Raw genomic sequence first — 13,121 nt, 5'->3', positions numbered from 1 at the left:
CTACCCACCACCACTACCCATTTTCCTTTATTCAAAAATTCTTATCGCTCCTTAAAATTATGGCTTTTAAGTGTTGATTTCTCAGCCCAAGAATTACAGCGTGATGTGCTGCTTGACTGGTCCCCCCTCTCCCTCTCTCTCTCTCTCTCTCTCTTTATATATATATATGATGATGATGATGATGATCTTTTCTCCCGCCATGCCTCTGTCTACCCCTCCATCCTCTCTCTCCCCCTTCGTAGTTTTTCCTTTAAGGTCTTCAGGTTCTGGCTATATATAAATGAGAAACCCATTCTAAATTATCTAGCTGACGTACTACGACGAAATACCCAAGATGCAGATAAGATAGAGATTTTTATTTATTTACGGCCTCAAACATCTCAATACCTTGCGCTTTCTTGTTTCTCTCCATGAAATTCAATTGAATTCAGTTGTTGTCTTAAATTCATGCTTATTCATTTTCTAAGCTTCCTAAATTCATGCTACGTTATATTCTAATCACCCAGAATTCATTGCTCTTTTAAAAAAATTACGATTTATGCATTGTTGTCTCTCAAATATTTAAAATCTACAATTAAGAGCCCTCTCTACTCGCTGGCGGTACCTACCCACCACCACTACCCATTTTCCTTTATTCAAAAATTCTTATCGCTCCTTAAAATTATGGCTTTTAAGTGTTGATTTCTCAGCCCAAGAATTACAGCGTGATGTGCTGCTTGACTGGTCCCCCCTCTCCCTCTCTCTCTCTCTCTCTCTCTTTATATATATATATGATGATGATGATGATGATCTTTTCTCCCGCCATGCCTCTGTCTACCCCTCCATCCTCTCTCTCCCCCTTCGTAGTTTTTCCTTTAAGGTCTTCAGGTTCTGGCTATATATAAATGAGAAACCCATTCTAAATTATCTAGCTGACGTACTACGACGAAATACCCAAGATGCAGATAAGATAGAGATTTTTATTTATTTACGGCCTCAAACATCTCAATACCTTGCGCTTTCTTGTTTCTCTCCATGAAATTCAATTGAATTCAGTTGTTGTCTTAAATTCATGCTTATTCATTTTCTAAGCTTCCTAAATTCATGCTACGTTATATTCTAATCACCCAGAATTCATTGCTCTTTTAAAAAAATTACGATTTATGCATTGTTGTCTCTCAAATATTTAAAATCTACAATTAAGAGCCCTCTCTACTCGCTGGCGGTACCTACCCACCACCACTACCCATTTTCCTTTATTCAAAAATTCTTATCGCTCCTTAAAATTATGGCTTTTAAGTGTTGATTTCTCAGCCCAAGAATTACAGCGTGATGTGCTGCTTGACTGGTCCCCCCTCTCCCTCTCTCTCTCTCTCTCTCTCTTTATATATATATATGATGATGATGATGATGATCTTTTCTCCCGCCATGCCTCTGTCTACCCCTCCATCCTCTCTCTCCCCCTTCGTAGTTTTTCCTTTAAGGTCTTCAGGTTCTGGCTATATATAAATGAGAAACCCATTCTAAATTATCTAGCTGACGTACTACGACGAAATACCCAAGATGCAGATAAGATAGAGATTTTTATTTATTTACGGCCTCAAACATCTCAATACCTTGCGCTTTCTTGTTTCTCTCCATGAAATTCAATTGAATTCAGTTGTTGTCTTAAATTCATGCTTATTCATTTTCTAAGCTTCCTAAATTCATGCTACGTTATATTCTAATCACCCAGAATTCATTGCTCTTTTAAAAAAATTACGATTTATGCATTGTTGTCTCTCAAATATTTAAAATCTACAATTAAGAGCCCTCTCTACTCGCTGGCGGTACCTACCCACCACCACTACCCATTTTCCTTTATTCAAAAATTCTTATCGCTCCTTAAAATTATGGCTTTTAAGTGTTGATTTCTCAGCCCAAGAATTACAGCGTGATGTGCTGCTTGACTGGTCCCCCCTCTCCCTCTCTCTCTCTCTCTCTCTCTTTATATATATATATGATGATGATGATGATGATCTTTTCTCCCGCCATGCCTCTGTCTACCCCTCCATCCTCTCTCTCCCCCTTCGTAGTTTTTCCTTTAAGGTCTTCAGGTTCTGGCTATATATAAATGAGAAACCCATTCTAAATTATCTAGCTGACGTACTACGACGAAATACCCAAGATGCAGATAAGATAGAGATTTTTATTTATTTACGGCCTCAAACATCTCAATACCTTGCGCTTTCTTGTTTCTCTCCATGAAATTCAATTGAATTCAGTTGTTGTCTTAAATTCATGCTTATTCATTTTCTAAGCTTCCTAAATTCATGCTACGTTATATTCTAATCACCCAGAATTCATTGCTCTTTTAAAAAAATTACGATTTATGCATTGTTGTCTCTCAAATATTTAAAATCTACAATTAAGAGCCCTCTCTACTCGCTGGCGGTACCTACCCACCACCACTACCCATTTTCCTTTATTCAAAAATTCTTATCGCTCCTTAAAATTATGGCTTTTAAGTGTTGATTTCTCAGCCCAAGAATTACAGCGTGATGTGCTGCTTGACTGGTCCCCCCTCTCCCTCTCTCTCTCTCTCTCTCTTTATATATATATATGATGATGATGATGATGATCTTTTCTCCCGCCATGCCTCTGTCTACCCCTCCATCCTCTCTCTCCCCCTTCGTAGTTTTTCCTTTAAGGTCTTCAGGTTCTGGCTATATATAAATGAGAAACCCATTCTAAATTATCTAGCTGACGTACTACGACGAAATACCCAAGATGCAGATAAGATAGAGATTTTTATTTATTTACGGCCTCAAACATCTCAATACCTTGCGCTTTCTTGTTTCTCTCCATGAAATTCAATTGAATTCAGTTGTTGTCTTAAATTCATGCTTATTCATTTTCTAAGCTTCCTAAATTCATGCTACGTTATATTCTAATCACCCAGAATTCATTGCTCTTTTAAAAAAATTACGATTTATGCATTGTTGTCTCTCAAATATTTAAAATCTACAATTAAGAGCCCTCTCTACTCGCTGGCGGTACCTACCCACCACCACTACCCATTTTCCTTTATTCAAAAATTCTTATCGCTCCTTAAAATTATGGCTTTTAAGTGTTGATTTCTCAGCCCAAGAATTACAGCGTGATGTGCTGCTTGACTGGTCCCCCCTCTCCCTCTCTCTCTCTCTCTCTCTCTTTATATATATATATGATGATGATGATGATGATCTTTTCTCCCGCCATGCCTCTGTCTACCCCTCCATCCTCTCTCTCCCCCTTCGTAGTTTTTCCTTTAAGGTCTTCAGGTTCTGGCTATATATAAATGAGAAACCCATTCTAAATTATCTAGCTGACGTACTACGACGAAATACCCAAGATGCAGATAAGATAGAGATTTTTATTTATTTACGGCCTCAAACATCTCAATACCTTGCGCTTTCTTGTTTCTCTCCATGAAATTCAATTGAATTCAGTTGTTGTCTTAAATTCATGCTTATTCATTTTCTAAGCTTCCTAAATTCATGCTACGTTATATTCTAATCACCCAGAATTCATTGCTCTTTTAAAAAAATTACGATTTATGCATTGTTGTCTCTCAAATATTTAAAATCTACAATTAAGAGCCCTCTCTACTCGCTGGCGGTACCTACCCACCACCACTACCCATTTTCCTTTATTCAAAAATTCTTATCGCTCCTTAAAATTATGGCTTTTAAGTGTTGATTTCTCAGCCCAAGAATTACAGCGTGATGTGCTGCTTGACTGGTCCCCCCTCTCCCTCTCTCTCTCTCTCTCTCTTTATATATATATATGATGATGATGATGATGATCTTTTCTCCCGCCATGCCTCTGTCTACCCCTCCATCCTCTCTCTCCCCCTTCGTAGTTTTTCCTTTAAGGTCTTCAGGTTCTGGCTATATATAAATGAGAAACCCATTCTAAATTATCTAGCTGACGTACTACGACGAAATACCCAAGATGCAGATAAGATAGAGATTTTTATTTATTTACGGCCTCAAACATCTCAATACCTTGCGCTTTCTTGTTTCTCTCCATGAAATTCAATTGAATTCAGTTGTTGTCTTAAATTCATGCTTATTCATTTTCTAAGCTTCCTAAATTCATGCTACGTTATATTCTAATCACCCAGAATTCATTGCTCTTTTAAAAAAATTACGATTTATGCATTGTTGTCTCTCAAATATTTAAAATCTACAATTAAGAGCCCTCTCTACTCGCTGGCGGTAACCCGCCCTCCCACCCCCTCCACCGGAAGTTCATTCGTCTGTCATTCCTCTGTCATCCCACCCCCTCCACCGGAAGTTTCATTCCTCTGTCATCCCACCCCCTCCACCGGAAGTTCATTCCTCTGCCATCCCACCCCCTCCACCGGAAGTTCATTCCTCTGTCATCCCACCCCCTCCACCGGAAGTTCATTCCTCTGCCACCCCCCCTCCACCGGAAGTTCATTCCCCTGTCATCCCACCCCTCCACCGGAAGTTCATTCCTCTGTCATCCCACCCCCTCCACCGGAAGTTCATTCCTCTGTCATCGCACCCCCTCCACCGGAAGTTCATTCCTCTGCCATCCCACCCCCTCCACCGGAAGTTCATTTCTCTGTCATCCCGCCCCCTCCACCGGAAGTTCATTCCTCTGTCATCCCACCCCCTCCACCGGAAGTTCATTCCTCTGTCATCCCACCCCTCCACCGGAAGTTCATTCCTCTGTCATCCCACCCCTCCACCGGAAGTTCATTCCTCTGTCATCCCACCCCTCCACCGGAAGTTCATTCCTCTGTCATCCCACCCCCTCCACCGGAAGTTCATTCCTCTGTCATCCCACCCCCTCCACCGGAAGCTCATTCCTCTGTCATCCCGCCCCCTCCACCGGAAGTTCATCCCTTTGTCATCCTGTCAACCTCGGCTGTCTCCCGGAACCCATCTAGTGGCCTTGGCCATCCTCTCCCCTACCTTTGGGTAGCGCATTAAGGTTGAGAAATGTTTGCAGGTTGTAGGTAATGTTTTGCTTATGAATTCTTCCAATTGCAAGTTTTCTTTTCAGGTACACGACACTGCTTTTCCTCTTCCCAGGCTACAGGCCCACACCCCCAACACCCATACTGTTAGGATTGGCACTCTCAACGTCGGCACGCTGAAAGGTAGATCTGGTGAAATTGTTGAGATGCTTGAACGGAGATGCGTAGATATGTGCTGCATCCAGGAAGTAAGATGGAGAGGAGGTTCTGCAAGGTTCCTCACAGGCAAAGAACACAGGTACAAGATTTTCTGGGCAGGGAACACTGACGGGGTCGGGGGCGTAGGAATACTTCTAGCGGAGAAATGGGTGGATAAGGTAATCGAGGTCGTTAGAGTAAGTGACAGAGTACTTAAGATCAGACTAGTGCTTCATCATAGATTAGCTACTGTCATCTCAGCCTATGCACCTCAACCTGGGCTACCAGATGGTCTGAAAGACCAATTCTATGACACCCTCTTGCAAACTACCTCGTCGACGAGTGACAGGGACCTTCTCTTTGTGGCTGGAGACTTCAACGGTCATGTCGGACGTCGTGCTGGGGGCTTCCATGGCATACATGGAGGCTATGGCTTCGGTTCCCGCAACGAGGAGGGAACCAGACTGCTGGAGTTCTGTGATGCAACCAATCTTATAGTCTGCAATACCAACTTCAGGAAACCTGCCAGTCACCTAGTCACCTACCGCTCCGGCAGACACTCTAGCCAAATCGACTACATCCTCGCCAGAAATAGGGAAAGAGGGCGGCTTATAAATGCCAAAACCTACCCTGGCGAAGAATGTACCCCACAACATAGATTAGTAGTTAGCGACTTTGGGATCAAGGCAAAATGGGTGCCCAGAATTAGACAGGCTTGGAGAAGAAGGGTGTGGAAGCTTAAAGACCCTGCAAACGGACAGAGACTTAGAGACAAGTTACTTGAAGCATTTAACGAAATAGAAGGGGATATAGCATCATACAACGTGGAAGACAATTGGAGATTTCTGCGGGACAACCTGTTGAAAGCCACCGACCAGATTTGTGGGTGGTGTAAGGTCCCCTCCCAACCCAGAGTAACGTGGTGGTGGAACAAGGAGGTAGACAGGGCTATTAGACAAAAGAAACAAGCTTGGAAGGACTGGAAGAACGGTGGTAGCAGGGAATTGTACCAATGTGCCAGAAGGGAGGCTAGGCGACAGGTTTATTTAGCCAGAGGGGAAGCAGATAAGGAAAGATTTGCCAATGTTCTGCGCCGTGAGGACCAAAGACTCGAGGTATTTCGGGTTGCAAGACAGTGTAGGAGAGAGAATAGTGATGTTGTAGGAGAGAAATGTGTTCGCATGGATGATGGTACGCTTGCATTAAATGAGGATGCAAAGAAAGAGGTCTGGAGATGCCACTACGATAGATTGCTTAATAAAGAGAATGAATGGGAGAAAGAGAGCCTGCCTTATGTCGACCCAATAGAGGGACCAGCTATCCGAGTTGATAGTACCAGGGTAGATAAAGCAATTAAGAGTATGAAGACCGGGAAAGCCCCCGGCCCATCAGGAATCACTGCAGAGATGCTCAAAATATCTGGCAGTGTTGGCTATAGCCTAGTCACCCGTATTACAAACCAGGTGATACACGAAGGAGTCATACCCTATGACTGGTGTAGCAGCATCATAGTCAACTGCTACAAAGGTAAAGGGGACGCTTTAGATACAAATAATTACAGAGGCATCAAGCTGTTAGATCAGGTTATGAAAGTTACAGAGAGGGTCATAGCCCAACTAATTAGGGAGCGAATCAATTTAGATGAGATGCAGTTTGGGTTCGTGCCAGGTAAAAGCACTACTGATGCCTTATTTCTAGTGAGACAGTTGCAAGAGAAATACCTAGCCAAGGATAAACCTCTGTACCTGGCTTTCGTTGACATGGAGAAAGCCTTTGACAGGGTCCCCCGATCCCTTATCTGGTGGTCAATGAGGAAACTTGGGATAGAAGAATGGCTAGTGAGAGCTGTGCGAGCCATGTACAGAGATGCGGCCAGTAAGGTGAGGGTTGGAAATGAGTACAGCAATGAATTCCGGGTAGAGGTAGGGGTCCACCAAGGTTCCGTCCTCAGCCCCCTATTATTTACCATAGTCCTCCAGGCAATCACAGAGGAGTTCAAGACAGGTTGCCCCTGGGAGCTCCTCTATGCTGATGACCTTGCCCTAATTGCGGAGTCACTATCAGAACTAGAGGAGAAGTTTCAGGTGTGGAAGCAAGGTCTAGAATTGAAGGGCCTTAGAGTCAACCTAGCTAAAACCAAAATCCTAATAAGTAGGAAGGTAGATAAAACACAAACCCCTTCAGGTAGATGGCCCTGCTCAGTATGTAGAAAAGGAGTAGGTAGTAACTCTATAAGATGTACCCGGTGCAAGCTATGGACACATAAGAGGTGCAGCAACATCAAAGGCAGGTTAACTAGCAAGTTAGTTTTTGTTTGTGGCAGATGTTCAGGTGCAATAAAGACTGCAAACAAACAGGAAACAACTTCTATCTCATTCCAGGGTGAAAAACTAGAGGTAGTCGATAGCTTCCGCTATCTGGGCGACCAAGTTAGTAGTGGGGGTGGGTGCGCTGAAAGTGTAGCTGCTAGAATAAGAATAGCCTGGGCAAAGTTTAGAGAGCTCTTACCCCTGCTGGCGACAAAGGGACTCTCACTCAGAGTAAAAGGCAGACTGTATGACGCATGCGTACGAACAACCATGCTACATGGCAGTGAAACATGGGCTGTAACTGCTGAGGACATACGTAAGCTCGCAAGGAATGAAGCCAGTATGCTCCGTTGGATGTGTAATGTCAATGTGAATACCCGTCAGAGTGTAAGTATCTTGAGAGAAAAGCTGAACATTAGAAGCATCAGTTGTGGCGTGCAAGAGAGACGATTGCGCTGGTATGGACATGTGGTGAGAATGGAGGAGGATAGCTGCGTGAAAAAGTGCCACACCCTAACAGTTGAGGGAACCCGTGGAAGAGGTAGGCCCAGGAAGACCTGGGCTGAGGTGGTGAGGCAAGACCTTCGTACATTGGGCCTCACCGAGGCGATGACTACGGACCGAGACCTTTGGAAATGGGCTGTGCGTGAGAAGACCCGGCAAGCCAAGTAAGATCGTTGCCAGTGCCCCTGGACTGGTTCTTGTGCGGGTGGCACATGAGATGCACCATTTTGAGCGTGGCCGTTGCCAGTACCGCCTGACTGGCTCCTGTAGGATTTTCGAGCGAGATCGTTGCCAGTGCCCCTGGACTGGCTTGTGCGGGTGGCACATAAAAGACACCATTTCGAGCGTGGCCGTTTTCGTGCGGGTGACACGTAAAAGCACCCACTACACTCTCTGAGTGGTTGGCGTTAGGAAGGGCATCCAGCTGTAGAAACTCTGCCAAATCAGACTGGAGCCTGGTGTTGCCATCCGGTTTCACCAGTCCTCAGTCAAATCGTCCAACCCATGCTAGCATGGAAAGCGGACGTTAAACGATGATGATGATGATACCCACTTTTAGATATTTCTGTAGATTTGTTTGTTTGGTCTTGTTAAATGTTTATGAAGGATTTCTATAATGAAATTATATTGAACCATAGTGCATTGTAATTCATATTTCTGTCTCATTCATTCTAATTCTGAAGATTGGGGGGGGGGGGATCTATTTAAAATAGCAGTATTGAACCTGGTTTAAACAATTTATTTCTAAGAAAGAAAAAAAAACATGACTCTTCTTAAGACCCAATGCCCCCTCCCATCGTTATCCCTTGATATTTGCCACCTCCTAATCACTCCTTTAAATTACTTGTAGCTTCAATAGTGCAATAGGCATTGTTTATTCTTCTGTGTTAATATTCTGTTTTATGACACTAATGACATTTTCTCCATTGTTTTAGATATGAAAAATTTTTACAAAAAGCTAAGGATGAAAATACTAGCAATATTGCACACTTGCGGTGTTTTTATCAAACAGGTGTTGATCGGTTTGGAAGACCTGTACTAGTCTTCATTGGCAAGAATCTTCCTGTAAATCATATTGATTTAGAAAAAGTAAACCTTTTTATTATATCATTTATAACAATTATCTTGATATTGACAAAGGTTGATTTATTTTGTAATGTTCTAACTTCTTTGTTGCAGTTTTATTTAGGTATAAGGGAAAAAAAGTTGCCTCTCAGATTTATATATCAGTTCTTTCAGACAGGCAGTTTTTTAGGGGAGTAAAGTTTTCATCTTTGGTGGTTGGGTAGGAAGAGCTGGAGCTATTCTAGGTTTATTTCCCTATTTCCTTTGTTAACATATATTTTTTTACCTATCTGTACTCATCATTATCATCATGGTTTAACATCCACTTTGGACAGTTTGACTAAACTATTAAGCCAGGAAGCTGCACCAGGTCCTGATCTGATTTGGTGCAGCTTCCTGGCTTAACAGTTTTCAGTTAAACCCACCTACCCATGCCAGCATGAAAAGCAGACATTAAACGATGATGATGATGAATACAGATGGGTAAAAAATGGGGTGGGGTTGTATTATAGCTATTAATTAGACAGCCCTCTAGAATACCTGCCTTGGTTAAAATAATTTTCAGTTCTAAATTGATGTATTAACACAACCTTGACCTTATAATAATGTATTGATTCCATAAAATGCTCATAAAACATGCAGCAACAATAATTCAAACACATTTTGAGCAGCTATCAACAATTTTGCTTCTTTGGGTTCATTCAATTTAGGGTAATGTTCAAAATTGCTTGATTAAATTTTCAGGTCACCCTGTCTTTGACTTAGAACTGAAAATATGAGGTTCTCATTTTAAAGATGGTAAAATATTTGTTGACTGGTTGAGCAGCTATTCTGTAGTCCACTCATTAATGGGGATGTTATTGTGTTTGTTTATTCTCTGTCCATTTGCCAGTAACTGATTAGGGTTTGGGGTTTATTCAAAGATTCAGCTTTCAAACAATTATTAGGCTAAATTCATGGTAGTCAATCTTTTATTTCTCCCCATTATCTTATGTTTTTAATTTAAAAAAAAAAAAACATTTCCCCCCATATGTTTAAAACTGAATAGTAATATACAAAAAATGTTCTTTACTGCCCCCTTAAAATTTTAAATCATTTCCTAGTTGGGGGTTGTTGATAAACCCAAAGACTCCTGTGCTACAAGTCAAGTGATTAATATATTTTATGGAAATAATAGCTATTTCTTGAAATATTAAATTTCATAAATTTCTAGTAGAAGTGGTTTTATACAGAAAACACAAATCTCATTAAAGTTTTTCAACTTTTAATTCCAATTTAAAATTTAATTCCTTTGAATTCGATAATTTTTTGTTTTTTTAAATGTAATGAACAGTATGAAAATTTGAGGTTTTAAGGTTACTGCTTTGATTTTGTTTATATTTTTGTTCCTTTTGTACATCAGGTTTTACAATATATTGTTCAAGTCATGGATTCCATTGCTGATACCAAATATTCTGTGATCTACCTGCATACTCTCACAACAACTGACAATTTAGCTCCCACTTCCTTCCTGAAATATGCCTACAATGTTCTACATGATAAGTGAGTTCCTTATTCTCTTTCTATAAACTGATTGTTTCATAAGTTCCAACTCCCCTTAGCTCCAGACTACATCTCTGATCCCACCATCATACATACATACAGCTAATATATACTTCTTAATGTTATATAAAGTCTGCTACAAATTTAAACAGCAAATTATGTAACACTATAAACAAGCTTTAATATTTCACAATTGTAAAGTTAATAAAGTATATTTTAAATTTGTTCTACAGTGCAGGGTAATGGTCAGCAATGTTTTATGATTTTTTTTTTTTTTTTGTGACTTTGGCCTCAGCTCAGTGTCAGTTTTTTGCCCACATGTTTACTCATTGTTAATATCTAAGTACAGCTTTGAGCATCTAGTTTATTTTAAAGAGAAAATGTCAGACATCTTTATACAGGCTATCAAAGTGTGCACATTTCATTTGAAGATCAATGTCTCGTTTGCTTTTATTCAATGTTCACACTATCTTACAATATTGCATTTATACCAAACTTATTTACATTAAAATAAACTGGTCAAGTAGCAGTTTTGTTGGCTCTGCAAAGAACACATTACCCAACTGGTAAATGACCTATCAACTTGTCAGTTGCTTTACAAAAATATTAATTTTGACTACTTTCAGAAAACTGTAATTTGAAGATATATATTTTGTCTTTTTTGTTGTTGTAGATATAAGAAAAACTTAGTCACCTTTTATATAGTCCACTCCAACATATGGTTTAAGGTAAGTGATGATGTTATATTAAAGCTATTTTACATTCACTGAATTTTGTAGTATGCATTAAAGTACAGTTGTCAAAACCATTATTATTATTACAGCTATATACTTTGTTGATTTTGTTGTCTCTTTACATTCTGTGTTCAATTCCTACTGAGGTCAACTTTGCCTTTCATCATTCTGAGGCTGATAGAATAAAGTACCAGTCAAGCACTGGGGTTAATTTAATCAATTAAACCCTACCTTAAAAAATTCTGACTTTTTTGTCCATATTGGAAACAACTATTATATAGGCCCTGGATTAGCAGGATCATAAAAGTAGTGTCAAATAAAATGTTTGTTGTATATCTTCCAGCACTGCATGTTCTGAGTTCAAATCTCACCAAAATCAACTTTGCCTTTCATTCTTTTGTGGTCAACAAAATAAAGTACCAATCAAACACTGGGTTGATATAACTGATTTACTGCCTCTCCTTCAAAATTTGCTGACCTTGTTTCTCCTAAATTAAAAACAATTACTATTATTAACTAAGGACTGCTGTCAAAGTACTGGCTGTCCTCTGATCGGTTGCTTTTTAAGCCTGTAACAGTGTAAATGTGTATCATCCTGAGCTCCTAAATTATCTCTTTACTCAGTTTGATTGGAATAAAGATGGTCATCTATAAAAATTAGCCTTATAAGGTGGAATGGCTCTTTCAATGCATCTCCATCTCCCAATATGTCCTGAATCTTCAATGGATGTTAAGTTATCAATATTCAACATCTATATCAAGCAGCCTATAATATCCTGAAGTCGATTTAATCAGTTATACCCTTCTCTAACAAACTTGTGGCTATGTGACGTGACATTCTAAGAAATGTTTGTTATATAGCCTAAAAATTTAATTTAGTTCCTATTTGCATATTAGGAGACATCTAGAAACTGTGTGGTGGTGTGAATGTGTGTGTGCCTATGTGTATTAAAAATCACTCTTGGTAAGACTCTTAATGTCACTGGTTAGCAAAATGCTTTGAGAAATATAAAAGGATTTTACAAGAAAAAATATATGGAGACCAACAGAGGACTGAAGTCTGATTAAAGCCAAGAAAATTCTTGATAATCAAAAGACATGAGACAGAAGAAAAATACAATGTTTAGCAATGGTAAGAAATAACTGTTTCTGAAAATCTCATCCTATTAAATATCAAAACAATAGAGCAGCAAATAAAAGGTAAATTTCTTTTTATTAACATTTTTCTTTCTTGTCATTTGTCCAGATTTCAACATGGTTCTTCACAACATTTACAGCGCCAGAAATAAAAACTAAAATCAGTCATCTGCAAGGTACAGATTATTTGTATGCAAAAATGAATACAGATCAGCTAGACTTACCTCAGTGGATATTTGAATATGATGTGAAGGTAAGATTTCATGCAAACACCTTTGATACTTGTTTAATGTATAAAGTATTTTGAAATAACATTAGGTTGGTGCAAAAATAATTGCAGTTTTTATTTTAAACTTTGATGCTTATTCTAGAAACCATTTTGAAGCACAGATTTCACTCTTTTGATTTATGCTTGTGGTTTTGCTTTATTTTGGTTCATTTTAGGCTTTCAAATTAAAAAATGGGGGGAAATGACAAATTTGAATGATTTTATTATAAAGAGTTGAAAATTAAATGCAAAGCAGCAAAAGCTGCTTGCAATATCAACCAAGTATTTAAATAGGAGACCATCAATGAATATACTGTTCAACAATGGTTCAAAAAGTTTCATGGGAGAGATAAGAACCTTGAAGATGAAGGAAGTTATGTATGTTCTTCTGTAATTGACAAACGACTAACTGA

At 39.6% G+C, this 13,121-nt stretch overlaps 1 protein-coding gene across 1 annotated transcript in view; it reads left to right on the top strand.

The window, feature by feature from the left end:
* The window catches only part of LOC106871998 (ganglioside-induced differentiation-associated protein 2), a 48,431-nt gene that overhangs the window by 30,885 nt on the left and 4,425 nt on the right, over positions 1–13,121 (top strand). Inside the window, exons 8-11 of the mRNA XM_089348780.1 lie at positions 8,898–9,051; positions 10,430–10,569; positions 11,243–11,297; positions 12,550–12,693. Coding sequence (XP_089204906.1) covers positions 8,898–9,051; positions 10,430–10,569; positions 11,243–11,297; positions 12,550–12,693 — 493 coding nt within the window. The remainder of the gene's footprint in view (positions 1–8,897; positions 9,052–10,429; positions 10,570–11,242; positions 11,298–12,549; positions 12,694–13,121) is intronic.

Source organism: Octopus bimaculoides, chromosome 3 (assembly GCF_046866305.1).
Source record: "Octopus bimaculoides isolate indiv1 chromosome 3, ASM4686630v1, whole genome shotgun sequence".
In the NCBI taxonomy this organism is placed as follows: domain Eukaryota; kingdom Metazoa; phylum Mollusca; class Cephalopoda; order Octopoda; family Octopodidae; genus Octopus; species Octopus bimaculoides.
This window is presented reverse-complemented; position numbering and strand designations above follow the sequence as displayed.